Source organism: Neofelis nebulosa, chromosome 1 (genome assembly GCF_028018385.1).
Source record: "Neofelis nebulosa isolate mNeoNeb1 chromosome 1, mNeoNeb1.pri, whole genome shotgun sequence".
Classification (NCBI taxonomy): domain Eukaryota; kingdom Metazoa; phylum Chordata; class Mammalia; order Carnivora; family Felidae; genus Neofelis; species Neofelis nebulosa.
In genome coordinates this window covers 117,238,640-117,263,415 of record NC_080782.1, presented here as the reverse complement: position 1 = coordinate 117,263,415, position 24,776 = coordinate 117,238,640, and the positions used below count along the sequence as shown (strand labels likewise).

The 24,776-nt window shown below is 42.2% G+C and overlaps 1 protein-coding gene across 6 annotated transcripts in view; it reads right to left on the bottom strand.

Moving 5' to 3' along the window:
• JAKMIP2 (janus kinase and microtubule interacting protein 2) overlaps window positions 1–24,776 on the bottom strand; it is a 179,649-nt gene that overhangs the window by 53,320 nt on the left and 101,553 nt on the right. For all 6 annotated transcript variants that reach the window (XM_058732564.1, XM_058732559.1, XM_058732561.1 and 3 more), the window contains exons 2-5: window positions 19,723–19,998; window positions 6,870–7,367; window positions 2,551–2,760; window positions 635–733 (exon numbers count right to left, since the gene is read on the bottom strand). In XM_058732564.1, coding sequence (XP_058588547.1) covers window positions 635–733; window positions 2,551–2,760; window positions 6,870–7,367; window positions 19,723–19,851 — 936 coding nt within the window. In that variant the 5' untranslated portion in view covers window positions 19,852–19,998. The remainder of the gene's footprint in view (window positions 1–634; window positions 734–2,550; window positions 2,761–6,869; window positions 7,368–19,722; window positions 19,999–24,776) is intronic.

Genomic DNA, 24,776 nt, shown 5'->3' with positions numbered 1-24,776 from the left:
ATAACACGTGTGCAAAACTGGCAATACCTACTGAATCTGGCCACATGCATACTCTATGATCCAGTAATTCTGTTCCTTGGGAAGTTCTCACCAGAAATGAACATGTTTTCTCACCAAAGACATGCACCATTAACATTAAAACTGTCAAGAAACGATATAAATGTCCATTAACAATAGAAGAGTAAATATACTATGGTGTATTATTGGAAAAATAGAATAAGAAAACGAATGAATTATACATGCAATACAAAGAATGACTTTCACAAATGTAATGCTGGGCAGAAAAGCCAGACACAGAAGAGTAATTATTGTATGGTGCCATTTATAAAACATTTTAAAACCGGTGGTGGACCTTTATAGCGATAGAATTCAGTAGAGCGATCGATTATCTCTAGAAGGATGGTGACTGGAAGCAGTCACAAGAAAGGGACGATCTGAGCTGCTGGTAATCCATGTCCTCATCTGGGTGGTAGTTATATGGGTGTGTCACTTTGGGTGCATTTATTAAGCTGTGCCTTTATCATTTCTGCATTTTTCTTTATTATGTTATACTTCTACAACATCATATATACTTTTTTAAACGAAATGCTTAACTAACTAATTAACCAACTAACTAATTCTGATCAGAACTCACCAGTTCATTTCGTTCATCTCCAAGCAAGGTATTCCTGTCTTCTAATTTTCTTATGGTGGCATTCAATTCAGCTATTCTCTTTTGATTTCTTCTCAAATCCTACGCATGAAAATTGAAATGGGTATTTCTTCAATAACATTTTTCTTTTCTCTTTTTTTTTCAATAACACTTTTCACAAGGTTTTGGAGTTCCACTCATAAATAATTAAGAGGCTTGATATCTTTCATCTGGCTTATGAGGTGAGACTAAAATGTTCTCTATTCAGAGAAGAGTAAATATTTACCCTCTTCTAACCCTCAACATTCACTGCATGGATTGAAGACCAAGACTGGTTGAAATTGCAAGTGAATTCCATGTGGCAGATACTCCCTGGAGCCCTGACTCCTGACAGGGGGAGTAGTAGATGGTTGGGTGAACTTATCAGATCTGTGGGCTATGAGGCCAGGGTCATGTCATAATTACATGAGGTTCAAGAAGCATCTCTTAAGTCATGGCTGCACATTGCTTCCCACAGCTAAGACAGATGTCCTATTACACTTAGCCAAAGAGTAGAAGGTAGGGCTGGGCTTTAAAAATTCCTATGTATTCCTGGTGAAAAAGGCCAGTGTGAGAAGGCTGGTACATTGCCTTCACATATAAAAGGCAGTAGATTATAAGACAGCCTTTGCTAGCACATTTTGCCCAGAACACCTGGCTTCCCCACTGGCATCATTGCTGTGGATCACTTTACACATGGCATCATGGATTAAGTCTATGCTCCAGAGTCCACAGGACCATTATAGACTTCCATTATCATCTTATATTTTGAGAGTGCTGTACTGTTGATAAAGCAGTTTCCCACACATTATATCTCCAGATTCATAGAATCCTAGAGGATTCAGCAGATCAGGGAAGATTCAGAGAGGTCATACTCATCCAAGGGCTTGTGGCTACTACCAGTAGATCCATAATTAATATGCATTAAATGCTGACTATGAGCCAGACACTATGCTCAACATTTTACATACCATTTCTTCTAGACTTGACCAGCCTTACGGAGTAGCACTATGGCCTCTCTCTTACGGATGAGGAAATTCTGAGCAGTAAAATAATTTGCCTAAGGTCATCTGGTATGTGGTAGATCCAGAATGTGGTAGATCTTGACAGTTTTGCTGCACTGCAGGTAAATGTCAGTGATAGAACTAAAACTTATGTCTGCTAAATCCTGGTTCCGCCACCTACTGGGATATATATATCCTGAATACCAATTTATAAATTATTCATTACTTGGTTCTAAGTACTACTTTGGAACCTCTCTCTGTTCCTAAATAATCCATTTTCATCTTTTTAGCAGCTAAATAATTTGAAAGGTATAACTTATGAAAGTCAACTATATACAAGCTGATTTCTATGGCTGCAGTTCTGAAAATAATTTCTCATATAAAATGATGAAAATCCAGGGTAATAAGCGGCAAGTTCAATCAGAATAGAAGCTTTCAGATGATGATTTAAGTGGTTTAGTCTTTTATACAGTTATACATTTTGACCCCTGCAGATGACAACCATCTTTGCCAATTTCCAACCCAATGGTTCACACAAGGGAAAATTACCAGTCTTGGCAAGAGGCAAAGTAGTTTCATCTAATTTATGGCACTTACAATAGGCTGAAGTTTGGACAGGTATCCCGTGGCTAAAAAAATTCTATGAAAGATTTAAAAAGACCGGTAATTCTCTCCTGACCCGCTAATGCGGTGCCGACCACTTTGTTGTCTATGAGTTTAGAAAACCCTGTTCCCAAGATACTAGCTGGTTTTATAGTAGGAAGGAGAATTGATTGCCTTGCAGTAAACAGGAAAAGAGCTTAAGTGGAAAGTAAAACTTGGGAGCTAAATAAAAGATGACTCCTGAGTTCTTCACTTCAGCTCGGACAGACTTACAGGACTGCCGCAGTGCTCAGAGCCGTCTCCTGCTCTTCCTGGAATCTCTCGTTTCGGACTGTTCATGTTGCACTCGGCCTCCTTGACCAGAAAGAGCTGTTCATCCAAAGCCTCCTTCTGTAGCTGCAGTTTCTGTACATAGCCGGTTTGGGTCTCCAGTTCCTTTTCCAGGGAAAAGATGATCCTGTCCTTGGCTTTAATCTCATCCATCTGAATTAAACGACACCCAGGACATTTTATTTAACAATGCTGTAAAAAAAAAATGCATTTTTACAATGGTATGAGTTTAACTTCTTTCTGCTGATTGATACGGAAAAAAATCACAACTGTGGCAAGTACATTGAATTTATGAATATGACAAGGCAGTACCATACAATGAAAGGCTCTCTTAGGCTAATTAGGTGCTAAGGAGAACAACCTTTTCTCTCTGGTATATCCTGTGTAGATGCTTTAATTCAATATATTGTTTGAAATGGTCCAGGTTGGTTGGAGTTAGAAAAGAAAGATTGACCTTAAAATGAGTCATTTGTTTTACTAAATACAGATACTCAATACTCCACTACAGTATTTCCCAGGACAATCGTTGATATCCCCTCCTGTTTAGAGGAATAGCCTTTGAGTTCACCTTAAACAGCAGCAGCCACTATGAATTGGTCATTTTTTACTGAAGAAGCTTCAGCTTTTGCAGGAGCCTAGTCATTTCCTAAGGTCAATAGGTTTGCATTCAGGTGGTGAATTTGCAGCGAATTCAGGAGAGGATTTGGAACATGGTTCATGTTATGTGGCTCTTTCCATTCTTTTCCACATGTCAGAGCAAATAGCTCTTAGCAAGCATTTTACCATTACTGTCAAAACCATGGTTGGGACAGCAGGAATGGAAAACACCTGGTAATATGAGCCACTGTTGCCCCTCCTACACCTGTGGGATATAATTATGGATCCCAACACTCACTTCTGTTAAGCCTGGGCTTGATCTCAGAATTACGTGCCAACTGAAGGCCATAAACATTCAATACCAATTGATCAGAGTTTCATTGGACTGAAAAATTTTTGCCACTCCTGGTGAGGACTAGTGAAGTTAATGTCTGTAAACAATTTTTGAGGGAAGCACAGCCATCGGGTGAAACCTTTCTTCTCATTTCATTATATTTCATGAGAATATTCAAAATGGGGATAGGATAGAGACATTTAATAAAATTGTATTATACTGTCTCATTTATAATAGATGACTTTGTACAAATCTTTCTTTACTGTGAGAAATTATTAAATAGTCCCATTTTTCCATATATAAGTATCTGTGAGCTGTTGCCTCCCAGTCACACGATTACATTTTAGATCAATTTTGGAAGGACACTGGGCTAAACTCTGCATGGCCCTATGATATCATCTGATAACTTTGTGAGTATTCAAACACTGTCCTAATAATTTGGGAATGAAAGCACTGCCTTTATTTTTCTATCTCCTTGTAGAAATTTGAATCCTATGTTATTCTTAACTGAATGGTACATTCATTTGTTAGACCTGTCATCGATGATGTCATTTACAATTTACCATAGTTCCACACCTGCATGCTCCTAGCTGGTTCTGATGTACCCTACCTAAATGAACGTACTGGAAATTATTCCATTACTGCCAATATAATCATCTTCATCATCACCATCATCATAACTAAAATTTACTAATTTTTACTACATTCAAGGCACTATACTCAAAGCTTTATATACCTTATCTCCTTTTATGACAATTCTATTATGTAAGTTCTGTTATCACCACTTTACAGATGACAACTGAGCACCCAAAGGGTTAAAAACTTTGCCATAGGCCTATGGCTCCTAAGTGGTGAAGCCTAATTTTAAATTCAGTCTTCTGACTCCAGAGCCCATTCTAATAGGCACTATGCAATATTGACCCCAACATTATACTTCCTGCATTTTCCAAAGTAGTTTTCCAGTAGTAACTGGATATTCAAAGTAGAATATCCAGTAATTAGTGCCAATGAGTCTCTACTGCATAGTGGTTGTAAGCATGGGCTTTGGTTTCAGAATACTGAAAATCCTTCCGCAGTTCTAGTTCTTAGATGGGGAGGGGTACATACCAGAATTCCCTGGGGAAATTTTCTAAACAGAACGGCTCCCATTTCCCTCCTTTCCAGTTCCAAAAATGGAGCTGGGTGTAGGGGTAGTGACAAGACAAGAAAAAGAAAAAACTGAAGACAAGTGCATCTGTACTACTGAAAAAGTTTCCCATGATTCTCTGTTTGCACCCAGTTTTTTTTTTGTTTTTTTTGTTTTTTTTTTTTTTTAATTTTTTTTTTTCCCAACGGTTTTTATTTATTTTTGGGACAGAGAGAGACAGACAGAACATGAACGGGGGAGGGGCAGAGAGAGGGAGACACAGAATCGGAAACAGGCTCCAGGCTCCGAGCCATCAGCCCAAAGCCTGACGCGGGGCTCAAACTCACGGACCGCGAGATCGTGACCTGGCTGAAGTCGGACGCTTAACCGACTGCGCCACCCAGGCGCCCCTGCACCCAGTTTTTTAACCACTCCTCAGGTAGTGGTTACACTACCTGAGTGGTTTACACTCTTACTAAGAGAGACTGTGTGTCTACTTTAGTAGTATGCTGGTAAAAGCAAGTCACAGAAAGAAACTACAGACCAACAGGTGGATATACTCAGTTTATATCCAAAACCATCAACAAACACAAATATTTGATGTACAACACCCTTTTTATCTACCCACCTGCTAACTCCAGAGTTCACAGTGCTGGTTCTTTCTTCATCAGCCGTTGTCATTTCAAAAACCAAAGGCAGGGCAGAGACCAATATTTCTGCACTGTGTTTGGTCTTTATTGTCAACCAGGGCGATAGAATGAATTGCAGATAAAGAATTTGGAAAGTGTGGAAAAGGCAACAATTTACAGTCACACCGTATTGCAGTACAAAGAAAATTACACATTTATCTTTTTAAAATGTTCTATGATAACTACTTTTACCTAAAATTGAAATCCTAGAGATATAATCCAAGGAATATAATTGGGTTCTTAAAAAAATAATTGCTTAGAACCAGCAGACACAGAAAGTGTAGATTTCCTAAGAAAATATTATTGTTATTATTTTTAAAGATCTTATTTTTGAGTAATCTCTACCCCCAACATGGGGTATAAGTCACAACACTGAGATCAAGAGTCGCATGCTCTACCGACTGAGCCTGCCAGGTTCCCAGAAAATACTACTTTTAGAGAAGCATCAAGTACATTCTAATAGGTGAGGGTTAATTTGATAAGATATAACTAAAGCTAAGCAATCTGAGTATAGATGCATGTAAATGTGTCTTCTAAAACAATTCAATGTGGTCAACCTAGGCTTTCACATAATACTTTGTTGTTATTTTATGTATAGTGAGAGACCAATGTGGCTTTTGGTGATACGTATTAAAAAGAAAGATCTGGGGCACCTGGGTGGCTCAGCTGGTTAAGCGTCCGACTTCAGCTCAGGTCATAATCTAACGGTTCACGGGTATGAGCCCCTCACTGGGCTCTCGGCTGTCAGCACACAGCCTGCTTCAGATCCTCTGTCCCTCTCTCTCTGCCCCTCCCCTGCTCACTCTCTCTCTCAAAAATAAATAAACATTTAAAAAAAGAGAAAAAAGATCTAACTCTGTAGGCTTTGAAATAAGTCTTAGAAATTGGCAATAGCAAATAAACTACTTAGGAATGACATCCAGTTTAAAAATTATAAGGGCTCCGGCTTAGAATGGCCCTTATTTATTTTGGGAAAGAAGATCTATTTTAAAAATAACTAGGGATCTTACAGCTATATTTCTTGCTTTCAGACACAGTCCCTGGAAAGAACACAGGTGAATCATTCAGGAAGCTCTCAGTGGCTGCCATTTTCAGATGGCACAGAAACTTAAAAAGCCATAGAAACTTTCCCTACCCCTTTAAAAACACAGTAACATTTTATAAATGGAACGCCCACAAAACATGTCGATTTTAGAAGAGTTCATTAGTTAGAATATTTTTATAGACATTCGAGAAAACAGGAATCATTGAACACTCTCCATACATGTGCGGCTGGAAGAATCCAGTTTTTAGAAGAAAGGTGATTCCAGTGTCTTTTACACTTTACAGTCCCAATTTTGGCCTGGGCCTATCTGTTTATCTACCTACCTGCCTACCTATGGACCCATCTTGTGTTTTGGGTAGAGCACTCGACAAGGGGTGGGCACTCATGAGAGACACCTGGAAAAGCGCGCCCGCGGCGCTCTGACACCTGCCAAGACCATGTGCCCCCGATGCACTGCACTGGGTTACTAACCAGCCTCCGAATATCCCGCTCTGACTCCCACTTGATCTTCGAGATGGCTTCCTGGTGGGACTGATGCTCGCTCCGAAGGTCCCCAGCCTTTATTTTATCCGCTTGGATCATATTGCTGAGAGCCTCGTCCACCTGCTTCTTGGCAGTTTTCAGGTCCGCAATTTCCTGTAGGAGCTTAAGGCGCTCCGCGTCAAACAGTTTCCGGGCCTCCTCTCGGGCCTCGATGGTGAGCGCTGTCCGTACTTTGTCGCTGCTGCCGTCCCGGAGAGCACACAGGGCCGACTTGAGCCTCTGGATCTCCCCATCCCGCAGCTTCACTGTCCTTGACATTTCTTGCTCGTGCTGCTTGATGAGATTCTCCCGCACGGCCTGCAGCTCCTTCATCTTCTCCTCGTGGAGCTTGGCTTTGAGTTCCGTCACCAGCACCGTGTGCTTGCGCTGCTCCAGCTCACGGATCCTCTTTGCTTCTTGAGTCTTCTCTCTCTCAAGCTTAGACACCTGAAGGCAGAGAGGTCAAAGGATGAAACGGGAGGAGCCTTCAAGGAAAGCATCTCTAGCTCGGGCCCTCTGGGCTCCTAACCCCTCATCGCTTCCTCCCAGCCGCCGTGTCCTCCGAGGGAAGGGAACCGAAGGGCCCAAAGGGGGAAATACAGCGCAGGCGAGGAGGAAATACCTGGGGATGCTGTATTACTTTGTGCGGCAGTATCTGATGTTCCTCGGCCTTACTGTTCCATGTGTGGTCTGCAGACAGCCAGCACAGGCATCACCCAGAAGCTTGTCAGAGATGCGCGATCTGGGGCTCCTCCTTCCCAGACCTCTCTAATCAGGACGTGCATTTTAACAAGTCCCCAGGTGGCCGCATGCACATTAAAATTAGGACACGGAGCTATAATGGTTTTCACCTTGGTGGGGAGGAGTTCAAAACAGACCACCTGCACACCTTTTCAGGCTAACATTCCCGGCCAGGTGCAAGCTGATAAATGTGGGCATCTTAGGACTGTTCAGTATTACGATCAGATTCGTAAAATGGTGCCCAAAGTGATATTACAAAACATTTCCCCCCTTTTCCCCCTTCCTTTTTGTCTGAGACACCGGGGGAGGTAAAAAATAAAGACAGTTGATACATTCTGAACATCATCTTTCCTTCTGTGACAACTTAGTTCTACCCCCAGACATTATACATACACACACACACACCAGCCAAAAACAGTGCAGATCACGGGGCTGTCTCTGCCAAAGGGGTCTGGTGTCCGGAACTTTCTGCATGGTCCACAGATGTCCCTTTGTGCCCTTCTCTACCTCCACTCTTCTCCCTCTCCTGCTTCCCCAACAACCAACCTGCCAAGCAGTTTAATAACGTATTCCTTCCACCTTTAGACCTTTCAGGTACTTTGGTTGAACAAAATCTTCTGTGTTTTTGTTACATTTCTAAGGATAACATAGGTCTTCTTGTAGATTAGCCATGGCATTACCTTAATCTGGTGTGTGAGTCTGGCTCTGATTCAGTAGATCAGGGGGCCTGGCATTTGTAGCTTGAAAAAGCCTCTTAGCAAATGTTCCTTATTCTTGTCCTCCCCCTGAACCCCACATCTGCTGCCTATCTTTGTCTCTCTGCCTCTGCCGTGTACCCAAAGAATCTCTCTCCTCTCTCTCTCTCTCTCTCTCTCTCTCTCTCTCTCTCACACACACACACACACATACACACACACAATAAACTAGAAAAAGGGAAGAATTAGGCAACCCCTGGAGTAATATCTGGTTGAGTGGAATTGGGTCTCTGCCATTTGTAAAACTGGAAGTTTTCGTGAAATAATTGTGAAGAGTCTCTCCAGCTGAAAAATGTTAAGATTCAAACTCCTCATTCAGACTACTGTAATTATAATACAAGCGTGTGAGATTTTACTTACCTTAACAGTTTACCTACCTTTGGCTAGAGCAGGATTTTCTAAGTCCACATGGCACTTTATGAATATTTTATTTTAAAGGCACAGCAGTTATTCCCACGTTGGTTATTCTAAAAGAACTCAGGGCACAAGGAGACTTGGCAAAATAAACAGCCAGGCATCCTTAAATGCTGTCTTTTGAGCTTGCTTCCAACTCAGGCCAAGGTCCCTTCCTGGATGCGTTTTTATTAAATATGCTCTAGAGCTGAGCTATCCAGTCTGGGGACTACTAGCCACACCAAGCGCTTGAAATGCCCCAGGTCAGAATTGAGACTTGCTCTAAGTGAAAATACACACCAGATTTTGAAGTCTTAGTGTAAGACAAAGAATGTAGAAGTCTCAGTAATTGTTTTTATATAGATTAGATGTTGAAATAGTATTTTGGATAAATTGGGTTACATAAAGTATCTTATTAAAACGAGGGGCGCCTGGGTGGCTCAGTCGGTTAAGTGACCGACTTGTGATTTTGGCTCAGGTCACGATCTCGAGGTTTGTGAGATGGAGCCTGGTGTCTGGCTCTGCACTGGTAGCACAAAACCTGCTTGGGATTCTCTCTCCCTCTCTCTCTGCCCCTCCCATGCATGTGTGCACACGTGCTCTATGTCTCTGTCTCAAAATAGATAAACATTAAAAAAAAACAATGATTTCTTTTATGTTTTATAATTGTGGTTACAAGAAATTTAAAAATTATATACATGGCTTGCATTTGTGGATCCCATTATATTTCTCCTGGACAGCTTTGGTCTAGGGTTCTTGGTGTGTTGAATGAATGAACCTGGCTTTCCCCACACTGCTGGTGATACTTCTCTTAGTAAAGCCCAAGTCTGACGTGATCTATGTACTTGCTCAAAAATCACCCAGGGCTCCTTTATGTTGTAGAATAGAACCCCTACACCTCAGTTTTGCCTTTCAGGCTCTCAGAAGATTTGGCTGGGGTGCCTGGGTGGCTCAGTCAGTTGAGCAGCTGACTTCTGCTCAGGTCATGATCTCATGGTTCGTGAGTTCCAGCCCCACATCGGGCTTTTTGCTGACAGCTCGGAGTCTGGAGCCTGCTCGGATTCTGTGTCTCCCTCTCTCTGCCCCTCCCCCACTTGCGCTCTGACTCTCTCTCTCAAAAGATGAATAAACATAAAAAAAAGTGAAAAAAAAGATTCAGCTGGACTTCCAGCTCCCATTTCTGCTTCCTGCTGTACCTCTCCTCACCTGTCCCATACTGCAGGCACGATTAAGGGGGATTATGCTCTTTCCTGCACATGCCCTGAATCTCTGTACCCATGTGCCTATGGTTTTCTCTTCCTGACCTGCCCTTCCCTCAGCTCTCTTGGGGATCCTATCATCACTCGTGGCCAGCTAGATGTCACCTTCTCCAGTCATACCACCCCTACTGCCCAGGACAAACCTCATTTCTCCTGCTTATGTCTTTTCAGTGCACTTGGCTAATACCTCCTTACTGCTCCTTTCTGCATTTTTCTTTATACTATGGGTATCGTTTTTTGCATGCTTATCTGTCTTCACCACCTCTTCTCCTGCTCCTACTCCAGACTGCAAACTGCTCGAAAGCTGCCAACAAGCCTTGTTCATCTTTGTCTACCCAGTGGTTGCCAGCACAACACATAATAAAGAGCCTGAGAGTGTGTGTGCAATTAAAGAATGTATGCCAGTATGTTTCCCTGGCTAGCCCTCTAGCCAGAGGCAAGAATAATACATCCTGTCATATGGTTTAGAGAACACAGACTTGTAGGGTTTCTTGGAGCAACCGCTCATCCATCACTTCCCTGCATAAAACAATCAAAGAAACAAATAAACAAAAGACCATCACATATAAGAATGCCTGTCCTCTGCTTGATAATTCTCTCAGTGCTTCAATAAGGACAACCTAAACCTTACTCCCCATTTTTCTAGAATAAACTCAAGTGACTAGATTATGGGTAGATAAACCACAGCCCATGAGACAAATAATTTCTTGCCTCTATTTTTGTGAATAAAGTTTTACTGGAACACAGTCATGCTCTTGCCACAATGGAATTAAGTGGTCTCAGAGAGACTGGCCTGCAAAGCTAAAAATCTGTACTATTTTGCCCTCTACAGAAAAAGCTTCCTGATTTCTCTTCTAATAATCCAGCTTTTGTGAAAAAAAGAGGGCTTATTTTTCATTGATTTAGAAACTCTGATAATTTACCCTGCACTTGAAGTTAATTTTACTTCAAGTGATAAGAAATTAGTTACCTTCAATTTCAGCAGGTTGCACTTACATTAGGCCTTTGGAACATCTTGACTATAAAGGCTGGCAGGTAGCAACTTACTTAAGGGAAATTTTAGCAGTTCTTTTGAGAACAATAAAGAACTAGTAAAAAGGGACAAAGGATAAGTAATTCTGGGTTTGCATTTTTATTTAACAATCTGCTATATCTAAGGAAGTTGCTTTATCCTTCTGAGGATCTTTGGTTATGCTTACAACTTACCCATAACAGGATTATTTTGTGGGTTAAATTAGATAATGCTTGGGAAAGTACCTTGAACTGTAAAGTACTATGAAAAGGAGGGTAATATTACTGACTATAAGAGGAGATATCCAGGACCTAAAATTATTTATGTCAAATTCTCTGCAGGGGTCTTAGATTATTTCACATTGTGATTCTGTCATTTCCCTCAAATTATAAACACTGATCCTTTGTGTGTAAATTGGAGATGAATAAAAAAGAAAAAAAATGAAAATATAGGTATACGGAAAATATATTCCAACCTGAAGAAAAAAACAAATACAAACACTGGCCTTCTTGTCCATCACTTAAAGGAATCCATAGAACTCAAAGAAAATTCAAAGGCATTGATTGATTACATTTGACATTTTTCATGTCTGCTTATTTGGTTGCCATGGAAACTGGCATTTTTGCAGAATTTCTAGGTATGACTTGTTTTTCTAAGCTTGGGAGAAGTGTTTGACTATGAAGGAGACACAAAGGATGTGATTGACATTTGGGAGGGAAAAAAAGCCAATTAAAATTTTTGTAGTAAAATAATTTTCTGAAAATTATTTGCAGCTCAGATTGTACTGGTAAGAAAATGGACTTTACCATCTTAATGTAAATGGTACCCAAAAAGAGAAAAGACTACTCCTGAGTAACAATGAAAAATATAAAGATAATACTTGAAGTAGAAAAAAAATACTTGGAAGAAGAAAGAATCCATTTTGATAAGTGGAAATATTCCAGACAAAAATTTCCACTGGATCACAAGATAGCATTTATTGGAGGTTTACTATGAGTTGGGCACCTTCCCAAAGGCTTTACACACACCACCATGTTTATCCTCAGCAGCTCTGTGATGTAGGTAACGTCTGTGTCACCTGAATGTCAGATGAAAAGCGTGAGGACTGGTCTCTGTACAAACAGAGTGTGAAGAAGACTGTGGAGAGACCAGTGTGGGCCAGGAGGCGGGTCTGGGTCAGGTCCTGGACCTGTCTGCTCACTTTGAAACCTCCAGCAAGCTCTTTACCAACCCCAGCCTCAGTTTTCTCATAAGTAAACTGGGATTGGGGGCCTCATTCTCATATGGTTGTGAGGGCTGACTTAGATAATGTTTCAAAAGTCCTTTGCAAAGGCTGGAACACCTGGGAGATTAATAATTATCAATACATAGGTAAATAGTATAGTGTTAATTTTGACAGATATTGTACATATTAATACTATTATATCATGCAATGCTATATTAATACCATTATATCATGCAATGCTATATTAATACCACCAACATAAATATAAAAACCCATATTATCAGGCTAAGACTAACATTACTATTGTATTAAGACTGTAATAACTATTTTCCTAACAGATACAGATGTTCAAAGGTAAAACTGGGCCTCCTAGGGATGTCTTGAGTTCCCTAGTATTAGCAGCATCTACTCTTAACTTGGAAGAAACTCAGATTATGTGTGTGGAGGAGTGGGGGGTGGGGTGAGACAGGACAAGGGGCTGAGCAGTGAGCAGGGCTCTGAAAGATAGAGGTTTTACGGAAGAAAACAAATCCCTAGGAAAATGTAATCCTACTGAGAAGAGCTGACACTGTGACAGAAGTAAGAACATTTATGACTATCCCACAATGGTCTCACATTGTATCTTCCATTCTAGTCTGGCCTTTGAAAAATGCCAGTGTAACTTCTGCCAAGATAAAGATGGTGATGTTTGAGCTTTGACGTGACCTTAGAAATCTAGGTTTAAAAATTGGATGGCCTTGTCCAAGATAAGGAAGTTGAGAGGTTATCAAGGCAAGACAAGCTAATGTTAAGCTTTGGTGTGGATTATCTGCCCTGGATGTTCCAGGAGATCGAAACTCACAGTCAGCAGGCAGGGGGTCTCCTGGGCACTAAGTACCACTCAGTCAGGAGATGAGAAGGAGGGAAAAGCTCCCACTATCACAAGGTTGCTTATAAGGGCAATTTTATAGACCTGGGAAGGTACAAAGGCATCTATTGTTGCATTTCTTACTTTTAGACATTTAACACTTCCTGAAAACAAAACAAAAAGTGCATAAGGCAAGAAATACTGCCTCCCAAATTGGGGCCTTGAATGTGGAGGCTCCCTAGCAGTCACCTGAGGACAAGGGTTGGCTGATTTTCTGGGAGTCCTGGAGGCAACAAGATATTCAGTATTACCCAGGTCATCCGGGAATTCCCATTTTGGCTCCTTCCTCTACTTGCTGTGTCATTGGGAGCACATCAGTTAAATGAGTTAAGAACTCATTTTCTTTTTCAGAGAAATTGGAATAGTAATTACACCTGGCCCTCCTCCCAGGCTCGCTGGGAGGTCTGAAAGTGCTCTGCAGTCTGAGGGCTGTTCCAGTTGTGCAAACTCCTGTCTGGAGCTGACTCCTCCAGACCCTGCAACCCAGGCCTGCTGCTTTGCTGCCTCCAGCGTAGAGCCCTGTTCTCTGCTACCTGGGCCTCCAAGCCCTCTGTCACTGTGCCCTCGGGGTTCACTGGAGCTATTGGCTGCCTCTGAGGAAAAGTAGGAAGCCCTAGGGAATTGGTGAGTGGATTTCACATCTCACAGCAATCCCCCGTGAGCTCACACCATGGGCAGTGGATCATGGCCTCACGCTGTCCACAGGAGAGACAAACAGAGGAAAACACCGAAGCCTAATGGCTCAGAGGGCTGGTCCAAAAAAGAGACAGACCTGGATGGAAATCCTTTCTCTGCTCAAGCCTTGGGCTTTCTACCTAAATAAATAAATTTATGCCAGGGGGTTGTTGGGAAAGTTTCTAAAAGGCAACATGAGAATGTTCTCAACAAGTAGCAGTGAGCACCTCCTTCATGCCAGGCAGTACTCAAATCACTGAAGGCATCTTCCCTAGGGGGTACCTTAAGCACACATGGTCTCTTACCCATGAGAAGCTTACATTATACTGAGAGTGAGAGTCAGCAGGCGATACATAAGCAGAACATGATACCTTCAGACAGTACAGAGTTCTATGACACAGGTACAGCAGGGTGATGTGACAGAGTAAATGGATGTAGGGGAAGAGGCATCACCTAGACCAGGGGGCCAGGGGACGTCTGACCCCTGAGGATCCTGAGAGCTATCTCCATGCAGGAAGAGCTGGAGCACACAGTTGCCTTCCCTGACGTATCCCTACCATTCTGGAAGGACTGTAGCGACTCTATGCTGTCCACAATCCGCTCATTTTACAGACATGAATGTGCAGGCTCAGAAATGACAAGGACATACAGCACAGAGGCCTCACTTTCTGTTCCCTCCTACCCACCACAGGGGCCTCCCCGGTTCCATCTTCTCAGTCATTATGCTTGGAGTTCAGTCAAAACGACCAACTTACCTGAATTGTTATTCCTATCAGTGCTTGGCAACTCTTGTAGACAAATTTCTACTAATTAGATGTTGATTGTGTCTAGTATTTTTGTTTCATTTCCCCGCAGTGGAAACGCAGACATCTATGGGGGAAGGGTTCATCTACTCCCACCCCCAGCACTTTGTTTCTTCATTTGTAATTTGCATAATAGTGTAGAACAAACTTCTGCCATTCTTTCTTTCTTTACTGAAGGTTTCCGTTTTTTTCCGGACCTTTAAATTTTTTTAAGCTTATTTATTTATTTGGAGAGAAGGGCAGACAGAATCTCCGCACTGGCATCGCAGAGCCCAATGCAGGACTCAAAATCACGAACCATGAGATCGTGACTTGAGCAAAAACCAAGAGTCAGACACTTAACCAACTGAGCCACCCAGGTGCCCCAGATCTTCCCTTTTTTATATATATTAAATATAATTTATTGTCAAATTGGTTTCCATACAACACCTAGTGCTCATCCCAACAGGTGCCCTCCTCAATGCCCATCACCCACTTTCCCCTCTCCCCCAACCCCCATCAACGCTTCAGTTTGTTCTCAGTATTTAAGACCATGGGGGAGGGGAAGGGAGAAAAAAAGTTACCTTCTTATTTTTTAAGAGCATAGGTTCTGTAAGACATGGAAATAACCTAAGTCCATCAATGGATGAATGGATAAAGAAAGTGTGTGTATACACACATTATATAAAGTACATACACAATAAAATATCATTAAGCCACTAAAAAGAAGGCAGTCTTGCCATTAGCAAGAACACAGTTGGACCCTGAGAGTATTATGCTAAGTGAAATAAGTCAGAGACAGAAAAACAAACACCATGTGATCTCACTTGGATGAGGAATCTAAAAACCTTGAACCCATAGATACAGAGAAGAGATTGGTGGGTGTCAGAGGCCAGGGGTTACAGGTGGGAGAAAAGGGTAAAGGCAGTTAAAAGGGAAAAACTCCTAATTATAAGATGAATAAGACCTGGGAATATAACGTACAGCATGGTGGGTATAATTAACAAGACTGTACTGCATATTTGAAACTTTTGAAGACAGAAGGGCACCTGGGTGACTCAGTTGGTTAAATGTCCAACTCTTGATTTCAGCTGAAGTCATGATCTCACAGTTTGTGGGATGGAGCCCCACGTCAGGATCTTAGCTGACAGCGTGGAGCCTGCTTGGGATTCTCTCTCTCTCCCCCCCCTCCTCTTTTGTGCCTGCAGACTCTCTCTCTCTCTCTCAAAATAAATAAATAAACTTTTAAAAAAGGTATAGAACATTTAAAAACAAGAAAGTTGTGAAGAGAGGAGATCTTAAAAGTTCTCATCACAAGAAAAAATATTTTGTAACTGTGAGGTGATGGATGTTGAGTAAACTTCTTATTGTAATCATTCTTTAATATATACATATGTCAAATCATTATGTCGTACACCTAAAATGAATACAATGTGATACATCAGTTATAGCTCAATAAAGCTGGGGAAAGTGTATCAGAAAAGAAAATAAGAGAATAGACTTTGGAGGAGATGCAAAGGGAGTGGAAGAACCAGTTCTGCCACCTACTAACATGTGACTCCGGGTAAATTATGTTACTTCACTGAGCCTCAGTTTCCTCATCTGCAATGTGGGGATAACAACAACGCCCACCTACACTTGAATCATAATAATGAACATGCTTGACACAAACTCACTATTCAAGACCAACATACCCACACACATCCGTATGAAGTAGACACTGCTATTCTCCCATTTGACAGAGGAGGAAAAGGAAACACAGAGGGATTTTAAAACCTCCTCAGGGTCACCCAGGTGCTAAGTGAGAGAGGTGCAGTGATGTCAGGATGAAATGTGCTTATTACAGTGTGTGACAGATAGTACACGTTCACATTCAATAATGTGTAGCTATTTATATAATCAGTTTAAAACATTCATGACTCTGTCTGCAGTGTGTTCTGTAAATGTCAGTGGGAAGATGTGTCTTTCTGGAAAAATGAGTAATGCTCCATCGTTCCAAAGGTTTCCCCTCTTTACCTTGCCCATTTCTCAGTAGCTGAATTGTCATTTTATCATGATAGCCTAGGAGCCAAACTGAGAGGATGAGTTCCATCTTGGCATTGTCTATATTCTCTCTCTTAAAGCCTGGGCCTTTGGAAACACAATCATATTTATTTTAATAAAACTGCTTTATGACTTGCTTGCCCTCTAAATTCCCTTTGCTCTTTGGGGAAGGCTGCTGACAGGCGGTGGGGCTTTGTTTTAGTCCCTGTGCTGGGACTGTAATTAACTGCCACAGAGAGGGAGACTGGGGGCAGCCAGCAGAGAGAAGGATAAGGGCAGTGCTTTTCTACATGAGGCTGACTTCCAGGCTCTTGTCAGAGGAAGGGGAGGTTACATTTGATCTGCTGGCTTAGATACCAGTGCCAGGCCCTGAATAAACAGGTAGCCCTGTCCACGCTCAAGACTTCCCCCTTTTAAAAGACTTGAATGTGTGCAAAATTGGCAGTGGTAGGGTCTGCAGGACCTCTGCCTTTTGAAACCTCAGGAGTCTGCTCTCCGTAAATCAGTGTCAGTTTATGGCTACCAGTCTCCAGATGGACAGGCTTCTCCCATGAATGGAGTTTGTCATCCTGTCATTACTACAATTAAAGGAGTCGGCCTCCCTTGAAACGTTACGCTGCCCCAGGGAAAGTTAAAACTGGTGAAATGTTCATAGACTGTCAGACCTGGGAGGAATCTTAGAGTGGTATGTTTGCCAACAAGAAGGCAGAGAGCCACCTCCACGGGGACTGCCTGGACGGTCTGCTAGAGGTACAAGTCCTGGCCCTCACCACGCCTGCTTTATCAGAATCTTTGCGCTGTGGGCCCAGAGATCTCAATTTTTAATGAGTTCCCCCAGGTTATTCTAATGCACAGTGATGCTTGAGAGACAAAGATATGCAGAAACACATTCAGTCATCTGAATTACGGGTCAAGGTATTGAGACACTTAAATTTGTCCCCGAGGAGAGATAAACACAAGGCCTTGGTCTACTGACTCTCAAATGAATGTTTCTGTTTTGTTTTATTCTCTTTGTTTTTATGACATCACTTCCCTTTTAGCTTCATGGAAAAAAGCTTCCTTCACAAATTTTACAATGGGGTCTGGTTATCCAAGGTTAAGCCTTAGCAGAGACAGGAGGCAAGGGGCTTTGGCAGATCCAAGCTTTATTATTGCTGAAACCAGGAGAATAGATATTTGGGAAAATAAATAATTTTAAAAATTGTTTAACTTTATTTATTTTGAGAGAGAGAGAGAGAGAGCAAGAGCAGGAGAGGGGCAGACAGAGAGGGAGGGAGAGAGAATCCCAAGCAGGCTTCACACTGTGGACACAGAGCCCGATGTAAGGCTCGAACCCATGACCTGGTGGAAGTCGAGAGTTGGATGCTTAACTGACTGAGCCACCCAGGTGGCCCAATAATTACTTTTTTTAATGTTTATTCATTATTTTTGAGACAGGGACAGAGTGTGAGCAGGGAAGGGGCAAGAGAGAGGGAGACACAGAATCCGAAGCAGGCTCTAGGCTCCAAGCTGTCAACACAGAGCCAACCACAGGGCTTGAACTCACAAACTGTGAGATCATGACCTGAGCTGAAGGTAGATGCTCAACCAACTGAGCCACCCAGGCGCTCCAATAATTAAAATTTAATAGTAATGTCAAGGAAGAAGATATAGATAAAAAAGAATAAGGATATTGATTTTTGATCTATAGCTAGATCAGGAACATCTATTTGTGTTACTATAGAAAGAGTTATCTACATAGGGCAACTTTATGCTGGCAGTTGTCTGGTTTGGAGGGAGCAAAATGTCTCCTGTATGTCGGATATTTGAAAATACTTTCCTGTCTGTGACCCTATTTGATATCTGCACCACTCTGGAGAGATAAGTGTTAGCATATCCAGCTAAGAGATGAGATTCAGAGGAGTGAAGAGACTTTCCTAAATTGAGTTAGCAACTGACTCAGGTACAGAGGTATTAGAAAGAATATTACTATGAATAATTTTTTAGGAGTATACCAGGTGCCTGGCATCTCTGTGAGCGTGTGATACGAATTTTCTCATCCAATCATCATAACTGCTTTACATACTTGCCTAACTGGAACCTCATCAGAGCTCTTGACATAGTAGGATGTTGCTGACGAAGCTAAGGTATAAGGAATGAATCACCCTTCATTCGTTCCTCTGCTCAGTCGACAAACCCAGGCTAAGCTTTTCAGTTCTAGACATTTATTTAGGTTCTGGGGATAGAGGTCAGGTAGGACTCTGCTTTCTTGGAGATTACACTGGACAGCAGAAATAAGCACTAAACAAGTAAATAGATAAATACAGAAATCACTATTAAATGAATCAAAATAGGCTATGGAAGTAACTGGGCATGAGAAGTGTACTTAGAGACTGCGACAGATGGTAGGTACCAGAGCTGACATAGGAAAGAGCTACACAGCTGCCTGGGGGCAAAGGGGCAAAGGCCCTAAATGTGATCAGTGGATATTTTGATCCAGCAAAGAGGATATAACAGAGTCATCCGGCGTAAAGTACTGTGAGATTGCTCATCGAGGGGCGGAAGAGATATCCTGTAGTGGTAGGGAAAACCCTTTGGCTTTAAGAAAGGTAAGAAGCCGCTGAAGGGTTTGAGAAGAGGAGTGACCTGATACGATTTATTTTAGAAAGGCTGTCCTGTGCCATACCGGGAAGAACCCATAGAGGGCAGGGAGGAGCTCGCCCAGGACAGGACAACTAAGCAGTGGTGGGAGGGAGTGGGGGTGGAGGTCGTCTCAATGATTATACCTGGTTTCCTGAACCAGGCTTCCTGAGGAGGCAGAGATCAGTCTCATGAGCATGTTATTTTCACCTTCTGTGAATCCTGTGCTCGAGTCCTGCCACACACACACACACACACAAGAGAATCTCCATAAATACAGGGGTCGTTGCTCTTCTCAGAAAATGGCAGAGAGGAGCCACTGGGGTGGGCCAGCAGGCAGAGCTGGGCCAGAGCCGCTCTCCAGACTGTGGCCCCAAGGGGCCTCACTCACCTTGGACTTCTCCTGATGCAGCTCTATCTGGATGTCGGTGAGCTTGGTTCTGAGGTCTTCATTGGCAGCTTGAAGGGCGACGATGAGCGCTTCGGGCTTCTCGCCCTTATTTCGCCCTTTCTTGGACATTGTTCCTTTCTAAAGGGAGTCTGCTGCTTTTTAATTCCTTTCAAACAGGTGCTGCCATGTTACTGCTTCTTCTCCTGGGGGCGATGTTTCAGCATCTACTGCGTGGTGCTCCTTGGTAAAGTCTCCTCAGCCGCTGCCCTGGAAGCCCTGATTAGAGGCAGAGACAGAGGTTACTGCTGTGGCAGAGACCTGGGAGAAGTGCCAGGCGGTGTCTCTCAACCTGAACAACATGTAGGAGCCTCCTCCTGAGGGATCCTGTCCCCAGATCCTCCCATCCACCTTGCACATAAATTTAGAGCGATCTTTCCAAAGATCTGGTCTGGTCATGTCAATGCCCTGCTCAAAATCCTCCAAAGACCTATGAGTATTTAAGTGTATCTTTCATATCTTGGAGTGCTCTTTATGTCTTTCAGCTCAGGTTCTCTTTCCCTCTCTCTCTGCCTCTACCCTGCTAGCACACACTCATGCCACACACACACTCCCTCTCCCTCAAATAAAATGTAAAAAAATAAAAAAAATAAATAAATAAGCACTAGTTCTTTCAGAAGTATAGACAAGGACTTCTCCCTCCAGTGGGGTGAGTAAGGAGTTTCCTTGAAGAAGGTGGCACTGGCCTGGAATTTGAGGAGTAGGATGTTAATGGATTTGGAAACAGGTGAAGCATCCTGAGCGAAAGAAATGGCAGGTGCTGATATACAACAAAAACAAACAAACAAACAAACAACCACAGTAACTATTTTGTGGGGAAAAAATGGGGGCCTGATCCATTAGGCAGAGTATGGTTGATGGGCACTAATACTGGACAGGGTGCCTGGAAATGACAGATTGTGGGAGATCTGGAACATCAACCTTAAAATTTTTGAATCTTACATTTTTAGTAAGCAATGGAAGCCATTGAAGTTCGTGGCAGGTGGATACCCTAAGAGGGAAATGCTTTGGTGTAGTCATTCTGATGGCAAAGTGGGGAGAAAATGCAGGTAGGGAGACTAGATAGAAGGCTACCGAACTTTCCAAGGTGAAGGATGATGAAGTCCTAAACAGACCAGTAGCAAGAAGAGAGTGAAAAAGAGGGAAGTGTCTTGATCTACAAATTCTTAAATGCTTCACAGGAACGGGATCAGAAAAATATGGGTATGAAACTGTTAAAGTCAATGGGAAAAACATGGCAAGATACTAGAGAAAGTTTGTCGCAAAACCTTTTTGAAAATTGGGTATTGTGTACACGGAGGTGCTTCAGTCCACAACTATGGGGAATTCCTACTGGTCACCCATATGTTCTGGCAGCTGCTGCTCTCTCAAGGCCCATGGTATACAGCCTGGAGGACCATGCTGGGATCCTGGGCTTCCTGCCATTTCTATGTGAGCACTGGGGCCCTGCCCTTTGGAGTGTGACCCTAGAGAAAGGGCTAGGGAGAGGTTAGGAGGTAGGGAGAACCAGTCTGTCTCCAGAAGTCATGGAACTATCCACCATTTTCCACCCTAATCTGGATGCTGGCGTCGTTCTTCATGCTTATTTTGCAAATGTTGCCAAAGTATTTAAGTGTACAGGTGGGAGATGTCTAAGAGGCCACCATTCTTTGCTTTTAGAGTTGAAATGAATTTAACAAGCTTTTATTGGATTTTTATGACAAACACTGCTAGGCACAAAGCTAAATGAGACAGTATTTAACTTCAAGAAGGTGCTAGGTGAGTAAACTCACACATGTATATTAACAGGTTTCTCTTCCTCTAGCTGATCTCTAAATATTGCTGGTCCCCAGGGTTCCCCAAAGTTATCTCCTCTTGTCCCACCTATAGAGTAATGACTCCCCATTTTATATCCATAGCCCTGACCGTTCCCCAAATCCTGACTCACATATTCAACATCTTACTTACCAATTCTACCGGGATATTTGACTGGCCTATCTATCAAACCTAACCTAAAACATGGATGTCTTTATTACTAGTCCCTCACAGCCTTATTCCCTCCAGGTTTCCCATATCAATAAATGCACCACGACAGGCCCAGTTGTTCAGATCTAAGCTTAGAAGCCATCCTTTTTTCTTGTATCCATTATTTCTCTTCTCTAGTCCACCAAGGGTCCTGTTTGTGTTTCCTATAAAATATGACTCCCTTTGGTCAACTTCTCTCAAACCCCTATGGTGTTGCCAGAACACAAAAAAAGGAGGAATTTGAGGAAAGCTTCATAGTCACTTCATAGCCTCATGGTCTTCCTGGATGAAATAAGGCTTTCCTTTTCTTCTTTTTAATATTTATTTATTTTTGAGAGAGAGAGAGAGAGAGAGAGAGAGAGAGAGAAAGCGTGCATGTATACGAGTGGGGGAGGGGCGGGGGGGTGGAGAGAGGATCTGAAGCGGGCTCTGTACTCCCAAACTGCGCTCAAACTCATAAACTGCAAGATCATGACCTGAGCTGAAGTTGGATGGTTAACCGACATCGGAGATACAGAAATGGCAGAGAAACAGCTTTTGGAGTCACAAATTTGCCAGATGTATTTAGAGAAGGTTGTGACCTGGGAGAAGACAAACGGGGGTTAGATCACACAGGTTCCTGCATGATCAGTGGTTAGATATCATTGCTAATGATTAGATTTCATTATGTAGAAATGAAACAGTTGAATAGAAGTGTAATAATAAAAGCTTATACTGACTGACTGCTATGAGCTCGACATTGGACTAAGCACTTAACATACTGCTTTCATTTCATCCTCACTAAAATTAGGGGGAAATGATTCACAGAAAGAGTAAGTAACTTGCCTAAAATGCCTGAGTTCATAGCTGATGGGACCTTCATGCAAGACTGGGACCCAGGCTTTGATGTCCTGGGCTGCACTGCCTCATTTTAGAGGCATTTTAGAGAGGTAGCTCATTTTGCATTTTAGAGAGGTAGCTCAGGCAGTGTGAGGGAAGGTGAGTTCCTAGGAAGAGAGAGACTAGAGGCAGGAAATTAAGTTGCTTCACTGCTTCACTGGTCGGGGCAGACGTAATACAGCCCTGAACCTACCCATGGCCACGGGGATGAAAAATGATGTGGCAACTCTGACACATGGAGACTTTGATGGATTCATGTCTTGCTTTTAAACTTTATTAGTGGTTTGAACATTCTTCTCTGCCATTGTAAATAACGAGTACCAGCTTTGTGGTATTGCTCGCAACAATAATGTGCAATGCCACAGTCACAGTTTACATTTTAATTTATAATCCTTTCTCCCAAATATAATATTATGTGCTTGACTTCATGATTTTTTTGTCTGGCAATTATTTTGAGTTTAGTCCCATAAAGGCTAGGGAAAAGAAAAGGGTTACAAAATTTGAAACATGTTCAGGACAGAAAAAAGCATCACAGAAAGTTAGCAATAGAATCAACTTATGGATACCATAAGGTGAGCATTTATTCATAAGGATGGTCCCGTACATCCACCTAGTGGAGGGGAACTTTCTGGAGTCTTTTCCAGTTGTGACGAGGATCTGGCAATCTCATGATTCTCGAGTATAATTTTACTACAATGTTTCTGTCACTTTGTGCTGCATTTCCCCCCTTTTGGACAGCTTTACTGAGATACAATTCACATAAACAATGTACACTTTTAAAGTGTATTACTTCAGTGGTTTTAGCATATTTGCAATATTGTGGAATCATCACCGCAATGAATTTCAGAATTTTTTATCACCCCCAAAAGAAACCCTATACCCGTAAGCAGTCATCGCTTATTCCTCACCAAACTCTCCCAGCCCTAGGCGATCACTAATCTATTTTTTTCTCTTTATGGATTTGCCTATTCTGAACATTTTGGAAATTATTTCTTTTATCTTTTTTATGTAAACGTCATACACAGCACAGAGCCCAATGTGAGGCGTGAACTCACAAACCCTGAGATCAAGACCTGAGCTGAGATCAAGAGTTGTACGCTTAACCAGCTGAGCCACCCAGACACCTCTATTCTGAACATTGTGTATTAAATAGAATTATATATGTGTCTAGCTTCTTCCACTATAGCATAATATTTTCAAGGTTCATTCACATTGTAACATGTGCAGATATTTCATTTCTTTTCATTGCTGAGTAATATATTCCCTCGTATGGCTAAAACTGCATTTCATTTACCCAGTCATCAGTTGATGGACACTCGTACTGCCTTTGCTTAAGTGGCCTGAGGACAGCCCTCCAGAGAAGCTATCAGCCTTGTAAAGGGATGCCATCCCTGAAAGGAGTGTGCTGGAGAGCATAAAGGAATGCTTTAAGGTGTCACTGCATGCAGATGGAATGTTTCTGGACCACCCGAGGAGTCTTTGTCAATGACAATGTCCAACACAGCAGATGACCTGGAGGAGGAATGGAAGCCTTATTCAATTAAGCCCCAATCCTCTTAAAGATATCAGATAATTAAGAGATAACCTCTCAGGAATCCTTGTATTTTAAAACAAGGATCGTTGTTTAAGAATAACCAAACGTTGGGGCGCCTGGGTGGCGCAGTCGGTTGAGCGTCCGACTTCAGCCAGGTCACGATCTCGCGGTCCGTGAGTTCGAGCCCCGCGTCGGGCTCTGGGCTGATGGCTCGGAGCCTGGAGCCTGTTTCCTATTCTGTGTCTCCCTCTCTCTCTGCCCCTCCCCCGTTCATGCTCTGTCTCTCTCTGTCCCAAAAATAAATAAAAAATGTTAAAAAAAAAAAAAAAAAAAAAGAATAACCAAACGTTGTTTGAGAGGGGAATATAAAGTACTATGGCATTGGAGTGTTGGACGATTATACAGAAAAATGTAAGTGATAGTCTCACATAGTTCATGACACAGAGTTGCCACTTACTGAGTGCTTTCTATTTCTACTATTGGCTAAGGTTGTATAAACAAAATAGTTTGTTAAGCGCTGTCCTCAAGAAGCTTAAATTGAGTAAGAATGATGGAAGACATGGAAAAAATAGTAATAATT